Source organism: Hyperolius riggenbachi, chromosome 3 (assembly GCF_040937935.1).
Source record: "Hyperolius riggenbachi isolate aHypRig1 chromosome 3, aHypRig1.pri, whole genome shotgun sequence".
Classification (NCBI taxonomy): domain Eukaryota; kingdom Metazoa; phylum Chordata; class Amphibia; order Anura; family Hyperoliidae; genus Hyperolius; species Hyperolius riggenbachi.
In genome coordinates, this window is record NC_090648.1 from 342,100,826 (window position 1) to 342,127,797 (window position 26,972).

At 40.8% G+C, this 26,972-nt stretch overlaps 1 protein-coding gene and 1 long non-coding RNA gene across 22 annotated transcripts in view; one reads left to right on the top strand and one right to left on the bottom strand.

Annotated features, from left to right (window-relative positions):
* MYBPC1 (myosin binding protein C1) overlaps positions 1-26,972 on the bottom strand; it is a 169,304-nt gene that overhangs the window by 41,512 nt on the left and 100,820 nt on the right. For 18 of the 21 annotated variants that reach the window (XM_068276948.1, XM_068276949.1, XM_068276945.1 and 15 more), the window contains 12 exons: positions 26,464-26,596; positions 26,252-26,376; positions 23,441-23,546; positions 23,109-23,275; positions 17,466-17,628; positions 16,537-16,643; positions 16,152-16,288; positions 14,342-14,501; positions 12,602-12,706; positions 11,462-11,650; positions 10,601-10,735; positions 4,384-4,788 (listed from right to left, as the gene is read on the bottom strand). In XM_068276948.1, the coding sequence (XP_068133049.1) occupies positions 4,384-4,788; positions 10,601-10,735; positions 11,462-11,650; positions 12,602-12,706; positions 14,342-14,501; positions 16,152-16,288; positions 16,537-16,643; positions 17,466-17,628; positions 23,109-23,275; positions 23,441-23,546; positions 26,252-26,376; positions 26,464-26,596 (1,932 nt within the window). The remainder of the gene's footprint in view (positions 1-4,383; positions 4,789-10,600; positions 10,736-11,461; positions 11,651-12,601; positions 12,707-14,341; positions 14,502-16,151; positions 16,289-16,536; positions 16,644-17,465; positions 17,629-23,108; positions 23,276-23,440; positions 23,547-26,251; positions 26,377-26,463; positions 26,597-26,972) is intronic. The other 3 variants (XM_068276966.1, XM_068276965.1, XM_068276962.1) reach the window with 1 other exon arrangement.
* Positions 10,572-14,293, top strand: LOC137563899 (uncharacterized). Its single transcript, XR_011030465.1, has 3 exons — positions 10,572-10,893; positions 12,094-12,260; positions 14,188-14,293. It is a non-coding gene; the product is annotated as an uncharacterized lncRNA (long non-coding RNA).

Consider the following 26,972-nt stretch of genomic DNA (forward strand, 5'->3'; position numbering starts at 1 on the left):
TTTTAGCATTACTGTACAGTTCTGTTGTTGACAAAATGCAGCCCTATAGACATTTGTCAAACCATAGCTACTGGCAAATATCTCTGAAGGTCCTCATTTATCCAAGTCATAGAACATCCAGATAAAATAAGGTAGCTTCAAATATACACCAATTTCTGTTCTAATTAGTGAGTATAGATGGGCCTTTGATATCATCCCTAGTGAAGTAAGTGGAATATCTGTACCTATAAAATGTCTAGGAATCTTCTCAGCCTTATTAGAATAGAAGAGGTTGCTCTACAGGGGTCATGAATCATCTTCCAGGACACAAAACAGTATTGTGCTGAAGCTATATTATTTTTCTTTGGTGAGACCACAGAGGTCTAATGTGCCCTAAAGCATCTTTGAAGATGCAGATATCTGATTCACAATCATACATTTGCTTGATTCAAAAGAAAATAAATATGGTAGCCTCCATATGCCTCTCACTTCAGGTTTCCTTTAACCAAGGAAGACTAAACCTAAAGTTTAATCTACAGAGATTATAACACAACAGGTATAGTTTTGGTTTAATTATGCTACAATGGGCATTATTCAATTCACTTTCTCCTAGGAGATCATTTTTCATCTTCTGTTTAAAATAACTTAACAAAATAACTGTACAAAGCAGAGGTGCAAAAAGAATAAAAGGAATCAAATACTTAAAATTAATATATAGAGGAGGCAGTGGTGGACTTACCTCCTCCAAGCAGACACAGGAAACTGTTGATTTTGACAGTCAAGAATTTTTTTTTTTACTTACACACTCCAGAGTTTTGTGCAACGTGTTTCACAAAATTCACAGGCATGACCCTGCTTCATCAGGCAATAAGGTACACCCATATGTATTTCTGATCTGCAGATGTTATATGCTCCTACTTTATTGCCTAATGAAGCAGGGTCATGCCTGTGAAACGCGTTGCACAAAACTATGGAGTGTGTAAATCAACATCTTTTGGTGCCTCTGTTTGCTTTGTACAATAATTGAGTCCACCCTTGGTGGAGGGGTGTTACCCCTTTTTCCTTATCTACGGAGAGCACCTTCTTAATCCTGAGTCGGGACAGGTCTAATCTCCCCACCTGCATTGACAGTGGTTACCTTTGAGGTAACCCTGGTTTATGATTATTATTTACTTGCTTTACATATTTCATTATTTCCAGTACTTACTACACTATATTGGTATCTTGGGGGTTCTGTTTTTGTATTAAAAAAAATAACTAGTCAGCACTTCGTAATTGAAAAAGTACCAAAAAGTAGTTGAAAAAGTACTGCCAAAATTATTCGAAGTACCTTCTTGTTTGCTGGTGGCCTAAAAAGGTTTTTTATTTATAAGATGTGAAAATATCACGTAGAAGAAAACTTAGAAGACTATCACTTGTCACTTAAAGAGGCCAGACAATTATGCACAAGGGAATTTGATCTCTGAGGATACTGCGGAGATTCCCCCCCCCCCCATCAATTACTAATGGTTGCCTGATCAGCATGTCCTAAATAGTGATCTTGCATGTTCTGTTTTGAGAAGGATGTATCACGAAAAGAGTCTGATCTTTATGATCTGTAGTATTGGCAGATTTAAAGGACAACTGAAGCCAGAGTGATATGGAGGCTGCCATATTTATTTTGTTTTACGCAATACCAGTTGCCTATTTATCCTTCGGATCCTCTGCCTGTAATACTTTTAGCCATAGACCCTGAACAAGCATGCCGCAGATCAGGTGTTTCTGACTTTCTTGTCAGATCTGACAAGATTAGCCACATGCTTGTTTCTGGTGTAATTGAGACACTAGTACAGCCAAATACAGTAGATCAGCAGGGCTGCCAGGCAACTGGTATTGTTTAAAAAGGAAATAAATATGGTAGCCTCTATGTTCTTCTCACTTCAGTTGTCCTTTGGCTACATGCAAAATCCATAGACTTTTGTTAGCCAAAAAGATCGCTTGTGGTCATTTTGTTTGACAGTCTACTGTATGTGCAGGCATTCTCCAATCACCATGCAACCAATCTCCTAAGTAGAGTGCATCTTGATCAACCAATTTCTATTCAGCTTTCTTCAGGTTGCTTTTCCTGCTTTTCCTTCTTCTTGTCTGTCCATAGGTACAGCATGCATGACTGCATGATGATAACTGGATCACCTAAGCAATCAAGAAAGGTTAAGCTAGGAGCACACATAGCAGTGCTGGCAAACTGCCAAATCTGATCAATTTCCCCTGATTACAAAGTAAGTTAATTTTAAGGGGGCACTACGTTTTAACTTTTGCCTGCAAAATATTATTATATGAAATGGATGCCAAATACTTAGAAAGTATAGATATTTACATTGTAGTGTATAAATAAGATGCTTCTAGGAATTTTTTAATGGACATTTCAAAACAACATATTACCATTTTTTAGGTAATATTGCTGATTCGATAAAGTGATATGTGCATGATAATGTAGTACATCAAATTATACAATTACACAGCATATATGTTTGCAATATAGCAATCCTATTTTTAATGTGTACAAGCTCTAAGCATAACTAATTATGTCAATTATTTTCACTGAGGAAATAACATTGTCAGCTATATTATACTGCATCATGTTCATTCTAGTTTAGTATTTGATATATATAGGTGATGTAGAATTTACAATTTCAAACTATTAACCTCACCATTTATTCAGGAATACTGAATACAAGTACTAAAAGGCCACTCCACTACTTTACTAGCCACGGTTGGTGGTGGTAGTGGAGGTGTGTGTATTGGGAGTATTGAACTGTGTGCATAGTGAATTCTGTTATTTCTTATAAAAACAAGCTTTCTCTTACTTTTACTGTAAGTTGTGGTCTGGTGAGGGTATAAAATGGACCTCTTACAAATTTACTATGACTATGTCCTCCACTCTGCTCTACTTCCAAGTAACAATGAAAACTGATTACCTAACTGACCCCATGCCAGTTGATGCCCATGGAAGTTGATCTGTGGGACGTAACAATCATCCCCGTGTCCATAAGGGTGGGGGGGGCAGTTTGGATGCCCATGTAGTTTGCATGCTGGAAGATGAGATACAGGGGCAGTTTTCACCTCCTGGGCTGTCTCATTTCTCCACCCTCTGACCACCCCTGTTTCCACCCTCCACCTCATTGGCTGCTGCTGCCGCTCCTTAGCATCACCTCTGACTCTTGTAGCTTTGCCTTCACTGCTTAGCCCTGTGCCTGCCTGTATGCTAGTTTTGCGTAAAAAGAACAGGCCTTGTGGATGACTGTAGAGACCAACCCCCCCCCCCCCACACACACACACACACACACATGGCTGAAGTCAGAACCACAGGGATCAAGGAGAGATGAAAGCAGCATGTGTATGCTGCCTACTGATCCAGTGGCTAGTGCACAAACCACCAGGGAGTCACAGAGCAGCCAGGCACCCACTACCACCAGGAAATATGTAAGTGTTCATCTCACCCACTGCCTGCACTCAGTTTCCTGCTATATACACTATTGTCACCCACTTTCTGCACCACCATCAATCACTATCTGCACTTCCATCATCCATTATCTGCACCACCATCATCCACCATCTGCACCTCCATGACCCACTATCTGCACCTCCATCATCCAGTATCTTCACCACGATCACTCACTATCTGCACCATGATCACTCACTATCTGCACCTCCATCACCCACTTCCTGCACCACTATTACCCACTCTCTGTACCTCCATCACTCACTATCTATACCTCTACCTCCCACTTTCTGCACTTCTGTCACCCTCTATTTGCACTACTGTTGCTCACTTCCTGCACTACCATTACTCACAATGGCATATTTATAGGGAAGCAGAACCCCCCTCCCCCCCCCCCGATTGTTGGGGAGCCTGGCAAAGTGGTATATACAGACTGCTTCTGCCCTTCCTCCACCAAGGTCCCTGTCCTGTGCTTCCCTGACTGTTGCCTAGCTTTAAAAAAAAGCACAGATTAGCACAGTGGTATAGCTAGGGCTTACCTCTTCCAGCGTCGGGTCCCTAATGCACTCCCACTGCAGCTAGGTCTCCTCTGCCTTGGTATTTTGCAAATCACATTAAGTCATGTAACATGGAGAGAAACGTGTACTGAGAGAAAGGCAGAAGAGAACTAGTAGCTGTAGTGGGAGTGAATCAGGGACCTGACGCTGGAAGAGGTAAACTACTGCTGCGCTGATATGTGGGTCTGTTAAAGAGAGGCAACAGGGACCTTGGTGGAGGAGGGATGGAAGATGTCCAAACCCTGTTGGGGATGTTAGCATTATTATTATAATTATTACTGACTACAATTTTTTAAGATGGCACAGTAGCAGCCCTATTGGAGTAATAAATTTGGTAAGATTGCAAATTTAAATGTAAAATTTTACCTCCAGTTACATCATCTTGGAGATCATCCTCAAGGCCAGGCACTCCCTCCACATGTTCAAGGTCTAAAAGTGCCTCCACACGTTTCTCCAGAGGAGACATGTTCAGTGCAGGCTCAGGCTGATTTTCATTCTCCACAATGACTTCTTTTATATTTTGTTGCAATTTATCCTTTGTTTGCTTTTTGAGAGAATTCCATTGCTTTTTTAAATCTGCAATGGATCTGTTATTGCCCCCCTCGGCATTTACCTTGGACTGGATGTCTGCCCATATTTTACTCTTCTCTGCTTTGGTGGTTTTAGCAGATAAAGAACCACATATTTGAGCGCCATTCTTTGATATAGCGTCCACTAAAATTTCCAACTCAGGTTCTGTAAAGACAGGCTTTTCTTGCGTCTCATCTCCTCCTGGTGAAGATTCAGCAACCTCAGAAATATTGTTCTGAGAAATCAGGGCCGCGATGGCGGAGTTGTCTACATCGTGCATTAGTTTTTATATGGGTCATACACACCAAGCACAGTTAATCTACTCTACCATTAATCCAGGCAATCAGAACAGTGCAAATATATTGATGCTGAATACCCGATCCACGTGCTTAGTTTTAGTAGAATTTGTTAAGACTTATTGTTGCTCAAACACAAGTAGCGTTTGAGGAAATATACATGTAATACTATGCAAGTGAGAGAAGAAATGATGACTGTATCACAGTCCAACAGGCACTTACCATAGTTCTTCCTGTTTCTACAGGTTTATGGCAGAGATGATCAAAGAAATGAAAATATTCTGGGCTTTCATGTAAATAGAATAGAATTTGAAACTAAGAGGAATAAACTCTGTATACAGTAAGTTCAGCTGGCTCTATTTCAAGTTGCATTGTATTTGTATGCAAGCCCATAATCTTTGCATTTCATTAATCATCTCTGTTCATTACCTAACTTAATGCATGTAAGTCATTTACTATAGCCTGACGTCCACCATATGGAGAGGTGGCAACAAATGATGTAACCTCTTCTGGAACTTGATAAAGAGAAAACAATATGGGTAGCTTATTGATTACTGGTACACCACCTTGTACAGGAAACAGACATACACACACATACAGATGGACTGAAAGACAGGCAATCACACACAGGCACACACACACCTCACAACACGTAAAGTTGAGTAACAAGACACACACAAAACAACAGAGACCCTACTAATCCCCACTGTACTATTCATAAACGGAAAACAAATAGTAAAAACTATAAATCAGTGGCTACAGCATGTAACTTGTTACATGCTGTAGCTGCTGATTTAAAGTCCCACACTTCCTTTACCCATACCCATACAATCTGATTTGTTGTAAGTGAAGAGACCACAAGCAAACATCAATGCCCCATGTCATAGTGTCACATATATGGCCCCAAAGGAAAAATACATATACTTTAAAAAAAAACACCAATTCCCCCCCCCCCCCTGAAAATACATAGTTACATAGTGAATTTCTATGTTGGTTAAGCTTCTTTGAAACAACCAAAAATGTACAGCCCTTTGGCCATAATAACATCCTAAGACGCAGAATAAAACTCACAACAGTAAAATTAATAACAAAAAACTCATAAGGAGCAGTGCTTATGTCTCCCTCCCCAAAAAATGTTCACTGTAGATCTCTCCATTATAGTGCCCCCAGTCGGATTGCCCCATTATAGTCTACTCTGTTAAAGTGCCTCCCATAATAGTGTCCTACATTATAGTTATAGATATTGTGTCCTCATATCAGATATATGGCCCCTGTGTTAGTGTACTCCTCCTAATAATGCTCCCATCATAGTGTCCTTGATTATTGTGCTTAATATCATAGGCCTGCTTGTGTTATTGTGCCACTCAAATAGAGTTTCTGTATTATTATCTCAATTACAATGTCCTCATTGCCCTCAATTAATGTGCCTCTCCCCCACCCATAGTACTTTCCATTATAGTGGCCATCCTGCCCTTACAGTGTTTCCCATAAAACCTGCCTATCCCTCCCTTGCAGTGTCTCCCATTACAGGGGCCATCCCTTCCTTGCAGTGCTTCCCTTTACAGGGCTAACGCCTCCCTTGTATGATTTCCATTATAGTGTCCATCCCTCCCTTGAAGTATCCCCATTGCAGTGCCCATCCCTCCCTTGAAGTATCTTCATTGCAGTGCCCATCCCTCCCTTGCTGTACATCCCGTTACAGTGCTAAACCCTCACTTGTAGTGCTTCCCATTACAGTGCCCATCCCCCCTTTGTAATGCTTTGCATTATAGTGCTAATCCCTCCCTTGCAGTGTCTCCGATTATAGTGCCCATCCCTCCCTTGCAGTGTCTCCCATGAAAGTGCCCATCCCTCCCTTGCAGTGTCTCCCATTATAGTGCCCATCCCTCCCTTGCAATGTTTCCTGTAATAGTGCCCATCCCTTCCTTGCAGTGCCTCCTATTACAGTGCGCATCCATCCATTGTAGTGCTCCCTGTTATAGTGCCCATCCCTTCCTTACAGTTTCTCCCATTATAGTGCCCATTCCTCCCTTGCAGTGTCTCCCGTTATAGTGCCTATCCCCCTCTTGTAGTGCCTCCCAATATAGTGTCCATCCCTTCCTTGCAGTGTTATAGTGTTCTGCTTATATGTCCTACTTGTTAGTGTCCCTGGTCCTATGTAAAGCTGGCAGTGGAGTCCCCTGTAAGTGTTATATTTACATTCACAGCAGATGTGCCACCACTTGCCGAATTCTGACCCCCCCCCCCCCCCCCCCCCTATGTCTCCTCTGTCCCCGCCCTATGTGTCCTATATTCTGACTCCAGTGGGAAGCTGAAGTGATGTCTCAGGGGGACGAATGGCAGATCACAAATGTGCCTTGAATCAGAAAGCCTAATGATGCCACCCCTCATACCTCCATCTATTTTGTGCTTTATATCAGAATCAAATGTATTTGGCCTAATCAGTTTGCACTTACAGGAATTTGACTTGACAGTTGCTTAATGGACACAGACAATACGATACAAGGACAGACTGTATATCTTAATATAATGCAGTCCTTTCTGTACCTAATACTGTATTAGATAAAGCTTCAGCTTTCTCTTTATCTCATGTCTTATTATATTTCAGCCCTCTCTGTAACTTAGTTCTCATTTTATGCTTTATGATACTACAGACTTTCTCGGGCTTCATTCCTCTTTTTACTATATACATCTGTGTGTTAATTCTTCTCACAGCTTTTTAGCTCTTTATGCTCCAGCCCTGTCTGTATTATATGCTTTATTATACCTCATCCCCCTCTGCATCTCTAGCCTCATGATATCTCCATTCTCAGGCTTATACGGTTATTCCATTTTTAACTAACCACATCCTCCTTTAGCTGTACTGGGTCCCAGTAGGTTCAAAATGATACATTTAAATAAATATATATCTAAATGGAGTGCAGCCAGGAGCTTTGGTTGAATAGTGCAATACAAACGTAACATTTAGCTAAAAGAAATTACAGTTTAAAAACACAACAATTATAAGGTATGTATTTTTTTACTCAGGCCACATTCACAGCGACCGCTGCGCTGCATTCTGTGACCTCAAGAACGCAACAGATTGGGACAATAGTGCCACACAGTATGCTCACGTTGCATTGGGTACAGTGAAGCATACAGTCAATGAAAGTATGCTTCACCGAGGAATTGCTAACACACATTTACTGGTGGCAGTGTGGTAACACTCTGTAGTGTCACCATACCGCCACCCATTATATTGCAATGCACCCACCACACTTTGAACATCGCATAGGTGGTGCATTGCAGTGCAGTAAGCCATGTTACAAAGCACCCGTTACATCGGACCGCAACGAACCATTTTTAACGTATCCTAAGCCTTTCCTAATGATATCTGTTCATTTTATTTGAATGGATATTAAATATATATATATATATATATATATATAGGGGCATTAAATACATATTCATGGTCCAGTTAATAAAGTGCAAAACATACTGTACAGACCTTGAAGTGAATGGTTATAGTTAGTAGTACAAATGATGAATAGGTTAAACAAACACATTTCAAACGTGACTGTTGTTAAAGTAAGTAGGCAGATGAAAATGACAAATATATTTAGATACCTCATACCTGAGATTGTTTGTGGCAGTGATGCATGTAATATGCTAGGTGTATTCTGTGGTGTAACATTTAGGATTGGCTGACAAAGCTGTCCCTTCTTTATTGCTTGTCAGTGAAGATGTGTGCTCAATCTGTCAGTTATGTACTTCTACCAAAGAAAACCTGCTGAGTGCATTTCCAGCCTGGTATCTCTGATGTTAGCCAGAAGGACTGGCGTATCTCTGGGCAGACCTAGAATAATGTAGAATGTATAGTCCCATATATTTCACCACGATCTGGTAATGTCCTATAACCACATTGATTGCATATTAAAGCCCTTGTCTAAGAGTAATTGTTTACTGGAACTTCAATGCTTTTAGGGAGTCCTCCATCCTAATGTGATTTATGTAGGGAAGGGAGTCATTCTCTCTGCCACTCTTCCTCCCTTCTGCTTTGACTTCTGGGAGAAGAAGTGGTTGGACAGCCAAGCCCCCGTCCCCCCTCATTGAGCTACACAGAGAGAAGGTGCAAGCACAGGGGTAGGGGGAGTGTGTGTCCTGTAAGAATGGGGCTGCAAACATGCAGAAGTGGATTGAGGCATGAGGCATGAATTCTTGCATTTTTAAGCAATACTTATTGATTTTCCTATTTGATTACTGGCAATTTTTACACCGAGTATTGAAAGAGATTTTACAAAAAACAAAAAGCTTTGTCACCAAAAGTCTGCAAAGAACTAGGATACTATTTGTGCCTGAAGTAAAGTTTGAAGTAGAAGGACTTCTCATGTATGTCCAAAGACACCAGAGGGTGTGTTTCTGCTATTGTGCATAAGCTTCACTGAGGACAAGGCAACTATTTATTCTCTAGTGCCCAACAGGCACAGTCATGCCTATCACAGTATTAGGCCTGGCCTGATCCACACTAGGTCCGGAAACATATCCGTGGCTCAGTTTTTAAAACCTGATCAAAACCGGAGCCACGGATAGCAATGTTATAAATAGCAGCTGTCTTCACCCAAACAAAAAACGGATCCGTCTGCGTTTGCGGGGACCAGTTTTAAAACCTGAATGGAAGGTCCGGATATGCTGCATTTTAACGCAACGGATCTGGATCCTGATACACAAAGGGGTAATGGCAGGAAATAGGAAAATGGATCCCCCTCTACACAGGCAGATTTGGACACAGAAATTAATCCGTTTCTGAGTCACAGCCTGTGGGGGGAGAAGAGGCCGCCATGCTGGAGGGGTATAGCAGGCAGGACGGGGTGGCAGCGGTCAGCGGGGGGAATCGGGATGTCCCCCCTCCCTCACCTGATTTTCCGCTACCCCTCCAGCTGCATACCGCAAAACTTGTTAAACTTACCTACTCCTAATTCCCCCGCTTCGATTCATGATCCGGTCATTTTTAATGAATTGATTCGAATGAATCAATTTATTGTAAAGAGCCAAACTTCCCATCACTGGTGTCACTGCCTGCAATGCCGTCCTCCAAAGTATAGAGGGTGGCATTGCAGGCAGTGACGCGTAGTGATGGGAAGTTCATCTCTTTTCAATGAATCAATTCATTCGAATCAATTCATTAAAAAGAACCGGATCATGAATTGAAGCGGGGGAATTAGGAGTAGGTGAGCTCCCTGCTCGCTCCCATTATACATTTTAATACGTTTTGGAAAGTAACTGGAGGGGTAGTGGAGACAGGGGACCCAGCTGAGGGGGGGCATCCCCCCTCCCCACTGACCACTATCATCCCCGCCCTGCCTGCTATACCCCTCCAGCATGGCGGCTGCCTCTCCCCCCACAGCTGGGCATGCGTTTCCACGGACTGGAAACGTATGCTACAAAAAAGGCATTTTAGGAAAAACAGGATAAGATAAAAAAAAAGTTTAGAAAAACTGATCCGTTTAAAAAGGATCCAATCTGCAATAGTGTGGACCTAGCCTTAGACTGGATGTGAATGTAAATAATGTAGTGTGCATTAGTGATGGGTTATAACAACATTTTGTGCTCACAATACATTCACAAACAGTGTGTATGAATAAATGAATAATTTCCAAAAGACATGGCAGGCAAGCATGCCAATGAAGAGGAGAATGATTAGATGGACAATGCTAAAGAGCAAAATGCTGTACACTCACCGGATTCAAAACAATACTCAAGGACATAACCATCTAAGCCTGCAGCACCAATGTGGTCAGGTGGTCGCCATTTCATTGTCACCGTGGTATCCGTCACTCCATCTACAGTTAGCATGGTTGGGGCACTTGTAACAGCTAAGCAGAAAACAAGAAAATAAATCAGCCATCTGACTATTCAAGTCAGTCCCAAGTAATTGCATATGTACCCCAGAGGCTACCTTAGCATAAAGTATAGAGAGATTACATCTTCACAAACATTAAAACGTTAATCTTGTGCTAACGTTAAATATACGGTAAGTGAAACAGTTGTCATGAAGTGTTTTTGGTCATTCTAAAATTTACTAGGTCTGATTGGAGCACATTTCTAAAGAACTTAAAGGGGCCTTTTCACTCTCTCACACATAATGAAGTGGAGTAAGATTTATGAAACAAGAAATGTTTCTTCTTTTGCATGTCTGTTCTTTAGTTGTCTAACCATTCTGCTATTTCTGAGACACAGTTGCTTAAAGCAAAACTGAATCAACTTAAATCAAGTTTAAAAAAGTGGTCAGTCAGTCTTTTCTATTTTACGTATAGAGGGGAGGCATAGCTGGGAAGATGGGGGTGACCTTTGAACATTCAGGCAAGGGATAGTCACAAGACTGCCATGCAAAAAGAAGGTGGTGCTAAAAAAAAGTCTTGGTTGTTCAAGTATTCACATGAAAGCATAACAACTCTTTTTGCTGAATTTAATAATATCTAATCATTAGCTTTCTGAATAGTACATCTCCACTTAATCTGCTGTGTGACATGTTGACTTGCACCTTTAACGTGATTCATTACAAAGTAAATAAATATAAGTGTAGTCTTGTATTTACTTACCTAATGGTACAAAGGGCTTGGATGGCAAGCTTGGTTTAGAAATGCCTATTGAGTTGACTGCAAAAACTCGGACCTCATAAGCCACGCCTTCTATCATTTTTTTGGGTTCAAAGAAAGTGTCCTTACATAAGTCAAAATTTAATCGCATCCACCTGGAACTCTGTTTCTTCTTCCTTTCGATAAAGTATCCTACGAAATTAAATGTAAGTGAAAATAGCCATATCATTGTGATGCTGTTGACAAATGTCTTATACTGTCATCTAAGCCTAAGGAAATCATTATTGCTTACAAAAAGCACTCTTTTCTTTTATGATTTGAACCGTACATCCATAAAGGATAATAATAATTATACTTTTTGAATTACACTTGTTAATTCAAACTTAAAGTAACAATCTTAAGTGAAGATAAACTTAAAGTATAATTCATTGTATGTGTGGTACAAATGGTAAATAAAACATTAAAATTAGACTTATGTCTATGTTACTGTTTAATGGGTTCATTTTTTAGATTGCATCATACTGTCACAAATGCTGTAGTCAACAATCTGCCTTGTTTATCTGAAAAATAAACTGATGTAATAACCATGTAAACTTTCCTGCACTAAAACCTTATTCTCTGCCTTTTCCCAATAGATAACAGCCTATTAGCTTCTATTTACTTTTCAGGAAATGGATTGAATTTGACAAGCTGTTCAACAAGCTCTTTTGCATAGACATCAACTCAAAGATTTTTAACGTTTGCTGTACTGGGAAACAGAAATGGACCTATCTTTATCTTAATATGTCACATGTCGCTTCAGGTACACTTTAATTTCCTTGATGTAGAGATCTTCATGTGAGGCCCCTTACATCACTCCCCCCCTTTTATAAGGGGGGGCGTGGCTCCAGGAGAGAGTGTAGCCTAATTGGCTACAATGTGCCTGTTGACTGTAATGTAGAGGGTCAAAGTTGACCCTAATGGCGCACTTTGGGGCAAACCGAACTTCCGTAAAAGTTTGCGTTACATGGCGAACGCGAACCACCGGAAGTTCGCCTGGAAGTTTGCCAGCGAACCGTTCGGGCCATCTCTATACATAACTGATGAAAGGTTGTCACATTAGCATTTAATCGTAAATTAATAACAAAGTGCAAGCTTACTTACCCAGAATGGGGCATCCTCCATCATATGATGGTGGGTCCCATTTCATTGTACACCAGTCCTCCCCAACTTCGGTTACCTCAGGAGCAAGTGGGGCATCGGGTATATCTGAGAAACAAATATTCTGTACATTTTAAAAAGTCATTACTGTTTACAAAGAGAGACTCAAATATTCAAGTGATTTGTTAACCAAGTATTAAAACAACACGATAAAAAAATCATGACCATCTTAACAATCACAAAACCTGAAATAAATACATTATAGCATCAGTCGCAATGTCTCTCAAAACTGTACTCCCAAGGAGTTTAAAGAGGAACCGTACCGACATATAGTAGAATGCAGTTAATTATTCAGGCTTGAGACAGGCAAAAGGGGCTCTGGAAATTTGGGCGGACCATGAGCTGCTGGAGTCTGTAAAGTGACGGGCTAAAGTTCTCCATCTACTTTGTGTGGTTGGTTGCCCCCTACTGCAACTCACCTTTGTGAGTATATTCTTTCTTCTTTCATCTCTCCCAAATCCAAGTGACATATTGCGCTATTGGGCTCCTGTTGCATCTGTGGGTTTTTTTAAGGTGTTGTTCACATCACCTCTTCTTACCAGTGTAATAATTTGGTCATCAGCAATATCTTTCCGAGTCCATGGTGGCCATGGTCCATGGTGGCCAGGAGGGTAAATAGTAATTAACACTGCCGGGACTTTTGCAGGAGCAGGGTGAGCCATTTTTCGTCCTTGCCCTGTGCCCAAATTTCCCGGTGCCTTAATGACATTTCAAATTACATTCAGGATACCAACTTTTACATTAGATATGCTGGTTTCAGCATTAGAAACACTTCCAATAGCTATATATTTCTGTATATTGGTGTGTAGCCCCACCCTTCCACTGAGGCTTAGCCTAGACTGTTTATTGTGTAGAATTCCCCCCTTCCCCCACCTCCGTACATTCTGGGAGACCAAAGATCTTTCCTACTGGCCTTTGAACTCTCAGTAAACATTTCACAGAGATCAAGTGTCAGTACTAAAGATGTTACCTGTGATAAATTTCAGAAAATTAATTAGTGAGAGCAAAGATTTTACAGTTGGTAAACACTAGCTAAGTAATTCATAAATGGTGTAAAAAAATAAATAGCAGTTTTATTCATTATGTTATTTTGACTACAGTTCCTCTTTAAAATTGTTTTGCATTCCAAGGTTTTTAGCCCTTAAGGTCCCTGACATTTTTGACACCTTAGCCGTGTCGCTTTGATACAGCAGTAACTTTTTAATTGCGTATACTATCATAGTGATAGTGATAAATATTTTTTTCAGTACAATCTAGGCTTTCTCTGGGTAATCTTTTTTCCAAAAACTATTTTATTTTCTAGTCATTTTATAGAGAAAAAAAATCGTAAATGCAGAAATTACACGTTTTTTATTTTTTTACACTTCCTAATTTTCACACGACTAGTCTAACAGTTGTAAAACACATAGAAATTAATGCTTTGACCCTTCCCGATTGAAATGATACAACATGATACAACGTAATATGTTGGCGCTATATAAATCTACCAAATAATAATAATAATAACATATGCCATATTTTATTACTAGCTGGCCATGTGACCAACCGTTATCACCAGCCTTTTCTCCTGTCGGACTTGAAGCGTTTAAGAGCTGCAGCCACTAGCATTGCGCAATTTGCGAGAAGCAGAAAGGATGGCAGGTATTTCATGATTAGGGCAGTATAAGCATTACTCTAACTTACCTACAACCTTTATTTTGATGTGAGCTACAGCTTCACCTGCTTCGTTCTTTACCATCATCCTGTATGTCCCAGTATCTTCCTTCTCAGCGCAGTCAATAACAAGCAGTCCATGATCAGGGAAGGACTCGGCCCTTACACGACCACTCAGATCTGTGATCCACTAAAGTTAGGAAAAGCATTTCAAATTAAATCTATAGTTTACATTTTTCTTAGATATATATAGTGTTTGAATTACACTTGTTAATTCAAACTTAAAGTAACAATCTTAAGTGAAGATAAACTTAAAGTATAATTCATTGTATGTGTGGTACAAATGGTAAATAAAACATTAAAATTAGACTTATGTCTATGTAAACATCATCAGTACTACACAGTCAACTTTATTGGTTTATAATGTATTAGCAACTAAAAAGGTTTTTTTTCTAGAGTAATCCTATGAGGTTTGCAATTCAACAGTTTAGACACTTACCTCGGGAGATGGATCACTGAGACACCCAAAGATCAGGGGTGCAAAGCCACATTGCACCTGTGCAGTAACACAGACCCGCTCGGGCTTTAAAGGAAAAAGCAGAGCCAGTGATGTGTTTCCAGAAAGACAGTAAACATGCTCTTGTCGACTGTCTTTCTGGGGACACATCGCTGGAGTGGCCTGGTGGAGAAGGACGTGGGGGCCTCTGAAGGGACGCAGAGGCTTCCCTCTTCCAAGGTTAGTACCCCTGTGGGGCACTTTTTTCCCTACAAGTACCCTTAAAGATTTTCAAATACAGAGAAATGATTGCATTATAGAAGTGACCATGTTTAATTATTATACAGTATATGCATACTACTTCCTGTCTGATAGCTCTGAACAATGACTGTGTGTTCTTCACTGTTTACTCTCTTTCTAAGTGTGCACATCAGTTTGTTCAGATAGAAAGTAATCCATTCAAAAGGTTGCTTGTCTGGTACCTTATAATATTTTTTCAAATATATGGATTAAAAATATTAACGCATCTAAAGACATTTTCCAACCTGGACCCATATGCAATTCACTTTTTTCTCCTACGTGATATTTTCACAACAAGTCAAATTCCGTATGACATCAGCAAGCAAGAAAATAATCAAAATAGTTTTGCTGGTACTTTTTTTTACCTACTTTTTGATACTTTTTTCAATTGCAAAGTGATCCTAGGAGAACATCCAGGAGAAATAGTTACCATAATTGCATATTGGTTGTTGTCTGTTAGGTCCATCTGAGGTGATGATAGATTCAAATCTATTTGAAAACCATACCAGCTAAATGCACCAAGTGCTCCAGTTTCCTCCCTCAAACTAAAGGTGGCCACTAACAATCCAATTTCTAGTGAAAAATTGTTCGAGCGATCAGAAATTCTGATCGGACGAAAAATCGTTCACTACACCATCAACTAACCAATCAGTGCTCCCTATCTATCATGACCAACAAGAAAATCCAAATTTTGGTTCGACTAAAATTAAATCGGACGATTGGTTTTATAATCGTTCATTATCGATTGTTTCCATCAACTGAGATTATTTACAACCAATCCGATCAGAATTTCTGACCGCTCGAACGATTTTTCGCTAGAAATTGGACCGTTAGTGGCCAGCTTAAAACACATTGGTGTGCTAAAAAACCCAATCCCCTCCCCACCTAGAAGTTTTTTTTTGCCCAGGACTGCCATGTAGACATTACCAGGTGTGAGCCCCTTTGCAGGACAGCAACCATTTGTATTTTTTCAGTCTTTTCTTTAAAGTGATGGGGAAAAGTGTTAGCTATATAAATATGCTTAGTAAATAATTTAAAAAATACCTTATCTCCTCTACTCCAGATAATTTTAGGTGCTGGTTCACCTGTAACTGGAACCTCAAGGCGCAACTTTGTTCCTGCTACAACCACCACAGTATTGTCAGGGTAATTGAGGGAATCAAAATGGATTCTTGGTGGATCTGTAAAGCAAATGCACAATTTATTTTGCCGATTACCTTAGTAAACATCATTTAGCATATATTTGTTTTAATTAGATCGCTAACAATATCATAATAATTTCAGCAGCTATTAGATGTATGAGATAGATGATAGATAGATAGATAGATAGATAGATAGATAGATAGATAGATAGATAGATAGATAGATAGATAGATAGATAGACTTGTTAAACTGCAAATTGTTGCATAACTTAACAGAGAATACATACCAATCACATGTACATTGCATGGAATATTAATTAAGTAGAGATCAGGCACAAATGCATAGTCTCCTTCATCTTCCACAAGAGCACTTGCTATAATTAATCTGTGATTCCTAAAAAAATGACATAATCACTGTATTAGAACTTTAGTTTAAAGTGACACTGAAGCAAAAAAAAAAAAAAAAACCCTTATGATATAAGGAATTGTATGTGTAGTACAGATAATTTAACAGAACATTAGTAGCAAATAAAGAGTCTTATACTTTTATTTTCAGTTATATAGCTTTTTTTTCTAACATTGAATCATTTTCTAATATTTGCAGTTTACAAACTACACTCTGTATTTTAAAAAATTAAATAGAGCAGATCTAATGACCCTTTTTGAACTTTCCTGCAGTAAACCCTTAAGAAACAGTGAGAGATAGGTTGAGAAAAGTGCTTCAGAAAACAGTGCTGTAGCTGACTAAGTTGGGTTGGAGAGCTCAGAGAAGCACTTTTGCATAGATAACAACTGAAGTTTCTTAACTTTTCCTGTACGGGAAACAATATGAGACTCATATTGTTAATTTCAAGGTGATTATAAAGTGTTATTGGGGCAGTGCTGTAGCTGAAACTAAGCTATGCCTGAGATTCCAGTTGTGTTCTGGGCTGCTGTCAAAAATGAGCATTCCACAAATAACTTCTATTTGCATTTAATAACATGGACTATAGAAGGGGAATAACAGTTTTTGATGACATCATAGAACTTGCCATCAACGATCAGGTTATCCCCAGTCTTCAAGACGACCACTATAATTGCCAATCAACATTGTGTCAAAATAAGGGTAATGAGCAACAGAAGTATATACTTGCATTCACATGCACCACACATTGCACAGTGTTTCTCAGGAATTTTCCAATGCGTTGTGCAGTTACATCTTTCAAGATGTTCTCACCTTCCCTTATGAAATATCTTCACACGGTCGCTGCCATGAATGAGCTGCCCATTTCTGTACCATCTGCCAGGAACATCTTCAGAAATTTCACACTTCAAATGGATCTCTTTGCCAAGATTCACAGTCATATCGGTCAGGGGTTGTAATATTTTCAGGGGCCGCACTTGAGTAGAAGAAATATGATAATGGTTACCAATACTGTCACGCTTAGTTGAAGTGCCAATATTTGCCAGTTAATTATTATTTCCAGGAAAATGCGTTAACTTCAGAGACTTTACTTCTATTTTTTCTGTCTTATCTCCCATATTAAGCATTAGAGATCAGCATGGTACAATCCATATCTTTTATATGGTGAAATAGAACCTACCAGCAAATTCTATCCATAACACAGTGCTATAAGAGTAAGCACACTGATACATTTTGCAATATTTGGCTTGGTCTGCCGTTATACCCTTTGGAGTCTGGAAATGAGGATAAAAAATGTGAGCCAGAGCCAGCAAATAGAAAAGCCGTATAAAGATACTGATAGGCAGGCACCCAGCACTGTAGTAATAATATTTGTATACCGCAGCACTTTCTACCATTTTACTATTTGCATATTGCCCCACAAACATTGTAGAGCAATGACTTCTAAAGCAGGGCCAGTTTTTGTAGAATGCAGTGGAGATGCATAGGATAAAGTAACCCCGCCTTCTAATGATGTACTCCGTATTGTATTAGCAGCCGGTCTTTAAATACTGCGCAAAAGGTGGATCAGCGCAACACCAGGCCGCCTCTGAATGGCCTCCAATCAGAGATGCGCTGAGCCCCCCCAGGAACTACAAACGCACCTTGAACCCAAACAGAAGCTCTGCATATACACCAAAAGCATGGCTGTCAAGTGGGAGCAGCTGACCAAAAACTAATCAAATCAGCACATAGCAAGGAAATGAGCAGCGCTACTTAAAAACATGCTAGTGCCTACCTGCAAAAGAGTGCAAGCCCCACTTGTGGGGTCGAATACACACCGAGCATACACATGACCTGTCTACCACTGGAGGATGTTGGTTTCCTGCAACAGCTTGCATGCAACCTATTAAGTACTCGTCCCTCCCACTGCGAAGAAGTCATTCCTCCATGGGAGGGGCCTAATACTAACTAAATCCTTCGTTTTTGGTCGGCTGCTCCCACTTGACAGCCATGCTTTTGGTGTATATGCAGATCTTCTGTTTGGGATTTTTCAATTTTACTGGGTAGCGCACCCAGGCTATGCATATACATAGGTTAGGATTTAGTTAGTGTTAGGCCCCTACCATGGAGGATTGACTTCTTTGCAGTGGGAGGGACGAGTACTTAATAGGTTGCATGCAAACTGTTACAGGAAACCAACATCCTCCAGTGGTAGACAGGTCATGTGTATGCTCGGTGTGTATTAGACCCCACAAGTGGGGCTTGCACTCTTTTGCAGGTAGGCACTAGTCTGTTTTTAAGTAGCGCTGCTCATTTCCTTGCTATGGTCTTTAGATACTAATCAAGGTTGAGGATCTTGTTTTCCCTGCTCAGTGTCTCCAGTTGCTGAACGTCATCATGCTCGTGATCAGCAAGTTTACCTCACAGCAGAGAGCTGTCAGTTCTGCTTTTCAATAAACCCAAGTCTTAAAGGGAACATGAGACGAACCTTGGGTAAAACACACTTACTAAAGAAGAGGGAAGCCTCTGCTGCCACTTGCCGGTACAGTACAAACAATTGGAGACGGCACACAGAAAGCTATTTCAAGTAAACTGTATTAGCAACATACAGATACAGAGTATGCACAACACACGACATGTTTCAGGCGTTGCCCCTTCTGCTGCCACTCGCCGGTACCCTCCAGGAGATCCAGGCCATGCTCCACTTCAGGCATGTGTAGCTCTAGGTAAGCCTGGAAAGGAGCACAGCCCCAATATTCATTCCCACAAGCCTTTAGCAGAATTCTTGGGTAGGGGAAGGGGAGTCACGCTCGGCAATGGGGGACAAGAAAACGGCTTGGGAAGCAGAGGCTTCCCTCTTCTTAGGTAACTATGTCTCTTTTAACCCGAGGTTCATCTCAGGTACACTGTAAGCTACACACAGATGCTGAATTCAATGTGGCCGGGATGACTGATAGGGACGTCTCAAGTGAGAATCTAGCATGTGTGTGAGAGTCCCTTGGCATTGCCGAATTTTTAGCGATGTCCAGTGACCAACCAACCCTCAAGTGCCTAACTGAATCTTAAGTGCAATTATTCTCCTGCTCACTCTACCCACCTGAATTCCCCTGTTGTATCATCCTTTCTCTCAAATCCATAGTAACAGGTCACTAGTTTCTAGGCTAGTAACACTTCTGCACAGAACTCCACCCCAAACTGTCATGTCCCAATCCCAGCAGGCAACAATACTCATTTGAGTGTACGATGCTTAACATGACAGTGTACACGTTAGGATATTCAAGCACTTTAGGATGTGACTGCTGAGAGACTGAGCATTTGCAAGTATCATAAACACTGAAGGGGAAGGTTTCATTCATTGCATTGAGCATATCTGATTGCCTATTCAGTTGTGATCCAAATTATTCCAATTATACGGTATTTCTGTTGAGATGAGAAATTTGCTAGAGTGGCTATCCATATGCTAAACCTCTATGTTTATTTATTTATTTATTGTATTTATAAAGCACCAACATATTACGCAGCGCTGAACATTAATTTAGGTTACAGACAATATTTAGGGGTGACATACAGCAATATGACAATACAGGAATAATAGAAAACCAGATCACACGGCACAGTATGAGTGCCAGGTAATGCTTAGTCAATGGATTGAGCATGTAGATTAGGCAAGTTAGGTTCACTCAGATGCATAGCATGGGTTCACAGTAATGGAGGTGCATGATCAGGTAGGACACAAAAGGAGGAGGACCCTGCCCAAAGGCTTACAATCTAGAGGGAGAGGTAAGGACACGAACGGTAGGGGACCAGAGTTCAGCTGTAGGTTTAGAGCACTTGTGAAGGGTAGTAGGCCAGAGTGAAAAGGTGAGTTTTGAGGGCTTTCTTGAAGATGTTGAAGGACGGGGCTGCCCTAATGGGTGGAGGTAGAGAGTTCCATAGTGTTGGAGCAGCTCTTGAGAAGTCCTGGAGGCGTGCATGGGACTGGGTGATGCGGGGGGCGGTTAGGCGAAGTTCATTGGAAGTGTGGAGTGAGCGGCTAGGTGTGTACCTCTGAGTAAGATTGGAAATGTAGGTTGGACAAGTTTTGTGGACAGATTTGTAGGTCAGACACAGTATCTTGAATCTGATTCTGGACTGGATAGGAAGCCAGTGGAGGTATTCTAGTAGGGGATCTGCCATGGTGGAGCGATGGGAACAGTGGATAATTCTGGCTGCCGCATTCATGATGGACTGCAGTGGGGCTGTTCGGGTCATAGGGAGACCAGACAGCAGGGCATTGCAGTAGTCAAGGCGGGAAATTATGAGGGCATGGATGAGGAGTTTGGTGGTGGCAGAGGTCAGGAAAGGGCGAATCTTACAGATGTTACGAAGGTGGAAGTTGCAGGACTTTGTGAGGTTTTGGATGTGGGAAGTGAAGGAGAGTGCGGAGTCCAGGGTGACACCCAGACAATGGGCTTGAGAGGTAGGGCGAATGGTAGTGTGGTTAACAGTGACATGCACATCTGGGAGGTTCGTGGATGGCTGGGGTGGGAAGATCATAAATTCCGTTTTGTCTAGATTTAGTTTCAGGAACCTAGCGGACATCCAGGAGGAGATGGCTGATAGGCAGGAGGAGACCTTGTCCATGGTAGTGGTGGATATGTCAGGGGTGTGGAGGTAGAACTGGGTGTCATCTGCATACAGATGATAGTTAAAACCCATGGAGGAGATAACCTTGCCAATGGAGGATGTGTATAGCGTGAACAGTAGGGGGCCAAGGACCGAACCTTGGGGGACTCCCACCGAGAGGTGATTGGGGGTGGACGAGGACTCATTGAAGGCGGTCGTGAAGGAGCGGTTGGAGAGGTAGGATGAAAGCCAGGACAGGGCGAGATCATGATTGCCCAAGGACTGGAGGGACTGGAGGAGTAGGGGATGATCTACTGTGTCAAAAGCTGCTGAAAGGTCAAGGAGGAGGAGAATGGAGTATTTACCTTCAGCTTTAGCTAAGGCAAGGTCATTGACCACTTTGGTGAGAGCAGTTTCGGTTGAGTGGGCAGGCCGAAATCCAGATTGCAGTGGATCTAGGAGTGAGTTGGCATTGAGGTACTGGGTCAGGCGTTTGTGAACCAGACGCTCCAGGAGTTTTGAGGCAAAGGGGAGGAGGGAGATAGGACGGTAGTTAGAGGGTAGCGAGGGGTCGAGGGAGGGTTCCTTGAGCAGGGGTAGTACAGTGGCCTGCTTGAAGTCTGAGGGGAAGGTGCCTGTGGATAGGGAGAGGTTGAACAGGGTAGTGAGGACTGGGGCCAATTCCGTGAAGTGAGGCTGGAGTAAATCAGAAGGGATGGGGTCAAGGGGCGAAGTAGTGGTATGGGAAGTCTGCAGTAGGTGGTTGACTTCCTCGGTGGTAGTAGGAGTGAAGGATGTGAGGGGAGAATAGGGTGGAGGAGGAGCTGGTTGGGAGGGGGTGGGAGGTGAAGATTGGAGATTGGATATTTCTTGGCGGATGGAGACAATTTTGTTGGTGAAGTGGGTGGCTAAATCTGTGGCAGAGAGGGAGGAAACGGAGGGTGGGGGGGTGGGTTTAAGCATGGAGTTGAAAGTGGCAAAAAGACGCCGGGGATTGGAAGCTTGTGCTCCGATAAGCTTGGTAAAGTATTCCTGCTTCGCATGAGCAAGGGCAGCGTGGAACTGCAGCAGGTTGGTCTTGTACTGTAGGAAATCCTGGTTAAGTCTAGTTTTTCTCCATTTCCGTTCAGTGGCACGTGTTTTCCTCTGAAGGTTGCGAGTATGGGTAGTGCGCCAGGGCTGGGGGTTAGGGGGTCGGTTGCGGCGAAATATTGGTGGAGCAGCTTTCTCTAGGGCTGATGAGAGAGTTTGGTGATACTGAGCTGCAGCAAGATTAGGACAGGTTAGGGTGGGGAGAGTGGAGGAGAGGGCATGGAGGGGGTCAGCAAGGACGCTAGGGTTGAGCTTGCGTAGGTCTCGCTGCCATCGACCAGGTGGGTGGGTGGGTAATTTGAAGGTGCTTTCCGTGAGGAGGTTGAAGGTGAGAAGGTGATGGTCTGAGGGTGGAAAGGGTGCGATGTCAAGGTCTGCAATGGTGGTGGATTTAGTGAATATAAGGTCGAGAGTGTGACCTGCAGTGTGAGTGGGGGTGTTGGCGTGTTGTACTAGTCCAAGTGAGTTGGCAATGGTGAGTAGCCGGGTCACAGCGGAGCTCTGGGCTTCATCGATGGGAATATTGAAATCCCCAAGGATGATGGTGGGGAGGTCAGAGGTTTAATTTTATAGCGTTGGTGTACTTATTAAAATGTTGGCTTTGATGTATTTAACATAAATTTAAAAAACATGCATATTTAAAAAACTAGAATACTACAAATTACAGGTATATTTTTGTAACTGGTCTATAATTTTTGCACCAGTTCTCTAGTATATATAACATATATATAACATATAGTATATATAATATATAAAAACATTAACTATAGTCCTTACAATCCACTTGGACTTGAGCTGCTGACTGTCCTCCTGTGGTCATCACAGAGTAGGTTGCTGAATCCCCTCTATTTGCTTCATCTATGATTAGGATATGCTTTTTGCCATCTGACTTTATTCTATATCTTGACCTGGGTTCATTGGTCAGTTCTATTCCATTCTTAAACCTGGGAAATAAATTGGTCAAAATTATATTTCTTTATTTGCATGAATCTAAACTGATCATCAAATGCACTGAAATCTACAATAAACCAGTATGGTAATAGAAGTAGATATGTAGACAGGTGAGTGTAGCATCATTGGTTAAGTAATGTGAGGTCCAGATATTTTACCATTTCACATTAGCTTCCTCATCAGACACCTCACACTCCAGTTCCACTCTTTCTCCACAATACGTGCTGACATTCTCCAGCTCCTTTGTGACCAATACCGGTGGCTCTGTCATAAGTACAAAAAAAAATAAATTATCTTTCAGATCTAACTTTAGGTTCAATTATAGAAATGTAATGTAAAAAGAAGTACATTTCTATCAACAGTGCAAAAGACGAGAGGAACTTTACCGAAAAATTGTAGGGGGGAGTGGGGATAAATCAAATCATTGCAAAGTGAGAAGTTCAAAATTAGAAGAGCTTAAAGGCAGTTGGAAACAGTTATTTCCCACAATGCAATGAGGTTTACAGAAAGGAAGCTGTCATTGATCATGGTCATGACATCACAATGTGGGATACAGATGTTCCCGATGATCTACTCAAGAAAAGGTAAAGATTCTCATGGGAAAGGGGGTATTAGCTACTGATTGGGATGAAGTTCAATTCAATCCTTGGTTAAGGATCCTCTTAATGAACAGATTGTAAGAAACTTAAATCCACAATTTTCATTACAGTCTTCATGGAGAAGTCAGTAATCAGTTCTTACATTCCAACTGACTTATTCCATCTACAACTTCTTAAAGTAGAGCTCCAAGCAATTACAATACAAATGTTGGCTACCCCAACCTGTCCACTCTGTCTCATGGAAAGGGTTGCGCATTCCCTGGCAATCTGGGCCTAATGGTCACAGGACTACCCAGTCTAATGTTTAACATGTAATTTTTGTTACACTTATTATACACATCCCTTACAGAATATGGGTAGCAGAAAACAACAGTTATCTGCTACCCATATTCTGTAAGGCAGGGGTGCCCACACTTTTTCGGCTTGTGAGCTACTTTAAAAAAAATAGCAAGTCAAAATGATCTACCTATGTACAATTTTAGGTGCACACTTGTATATACAGAATGGAAAATGTAGTGGGGTCGGGATCTACCATGAAGCCCTTCGCGATCTACCGGTAGATCACGATCTACCTAATGGCACCCCTGCTGTAAGGGAGGTGTATAATAAAAGAAATGTAAAGAAAACTTTAAAGCATAATCACAAAATGTGACACTATCTGTATCTTGAGGTGTCAGACATGCTAAACACAGGTAGTTTCCACTATTATTTTATTTTCTGAATTGATTTCTGCTGAACTTTCTTTTGCTTGCATAGGTGATAGCATACTAAAATTTGTTAGCATATTGATTTTCATCTTGCTATCTGTTTCAAGAACCAACTGTTCTGTCTGTAAGTGGATATCTTGCCCCTTATGGACAAAAAACAGGGCTCACGGACATCACGCCGCACGGACTGGTTGCTCTCACTGTTTGCAGCGCTCTCCTACCGCTGCAACCCACTTGCTGCACCATCGCTATGACAGCAGACCTCCGTGAGTTGGCTTACAGTGATCATAGGGTCAGGCGCAGGAAACTGGGTCTTGACTGGCTCATGGAGCTCTGCTGTCATAGCAACAGCAGAGCGAATGGGTTGCCGTGACAGGAGAGAGGTGCAAATAGTGGTTTCAGCTCATCCGTGCAGCACAGTAAATGAAATCTACACCCTGGAAGGGATAACAGGTCCCAAACAGGGCATAGATTTCAATCACCGTGGTCTGGAAGCGGTCAATCTACTCTGGAAGCGGTCAATCTACTTATAACAGTTTATACCATACTGTGACATTTAACAACAAAATTATGTAATTCAAAAAAAAGTATTATATATATATATATATATATATATATATATATATATATATATATATATATATATATATATATATATATATATATATATATATATATATATATATATATATATATATATATATATATAGTACGTGAAGACAGCTTTGTTTGTATCACTGAAACATTGTACCTCCAGTCATTTGTAAGTAGGGGGCTGTCTGTATTGTGGAAAGTACAAATCCTACCTTATATCATTGACGTATATAAATAGAAGTTGAAGACCCACTCTAATGATCTACAGTGAGCCTGCAAAATTTGGATAACCTGCATTTCTACATTTTAAACAATGCTTCAGTGAAAATTTTCACTTACAAAAAAAAGCTGCAGTATTTCCAGACAGCATGAGCAGTTTATTTATTTTACTTGCTGTCTGAGCTCAGCTCACCACTTGCGCTTTGAAAACCACTTGGCTAATGTATTTCAATGAGATGGTGCACATCAGAGCGATTCATTTTTTCCCCAAACGCAAACTTGGGTCCTGCAGCATTTTTTGCTGATTTCTGAGGCAATTCAGCCTCAATGTTAAGTATAGGAAAGTGGAAAATCGCTCTGAAAAGCGCTAGATCAGAGCGATTTTCCAAGCGTTTTTGTTACAGAAGCTGTTCAGTTACAGCTCTACTGTAACAAAATATAAAAAAACACTACACCAAAAATCGCTATGCTCATGTCTAGAATCGCCTAGAAAAATAATTTCAAAAAGCGCTGACCGTTTGTGATTACGCTAGCGCTTTTTGGTGTGCACTGTCCCTAAGTGTGGTCATCCCACAAGTATCCATTGAGTTTTCTTTTATTGCTGTTGCTGTTTCTTGTGGGGTTTTTTTGTACAGCACTTTGGCAAAATCCAAATGATTATTGTTAAAATAAGATTTGCAAGTTTGCTTGCAGACAGCTGTTTCGGCTTTTCTCAGTACAAGATGTACATTGGGCATGACATGACAAGTATGCACTGCTGCTGGTACAACAAGTATGCACTACTGCTGCTACATAAAAATGTATGTACCCTTGCAGAGGCTGATCATATTTTGTATACAATTATACATACCTCTAACAAACAATTCTGTAGAGCACTTTTCATCTCCAGCACACACTTGGTAAGCAGCATCATCTGCTAATGTACAATTATTAATAAATAATATCCTTTGGTTGCCTTTATGTTCAAATATGTACCTAAAAAAATTAAAGTCACATATATTTAATGTGTAAGTAGGTTTTGTTACTTTATTTCATAAATACAGGTTGTAATATATGACTTACTTGGTACTTGGGCGTATTTCCTGACCATTTTTATACCATTTAAGTTCCACAGTTGGATCTGCAAGTTCAACAACAAATCTCACACGCCCTCCTTTGTCAATCTGGTAAGCAGGATCTAATTTCTTGGAAAAAGCTTTGGACAAAGAAAAACTAATTTAGGATACATGTTTATAAGATGAAATGAAAATGTTACCAGAAAATACATTTGAAAAAATAACATAGGTAGTATTTTTTAAATAGTTGAAAACAATTATATTTCCTAAGAATGTGGGGTTTCAGAAAAAAAATAATATAAAAAATAATGGGGGAATTAAATATTACTTTTTTAGTGATAATTACTAATTACTCAATAAATATTGTTAAAGAGAACTAGAGATGAAGCACCCTCATGTATTTTACCATATATATCAATGGGAACATGACAGTAAACACCTACCCTGCTCTTTGTTTCATTCTTTTCTGCTAAATTTGCCTGTTATCAGCTCTGATAAGAATCCCCGACTGAGCAT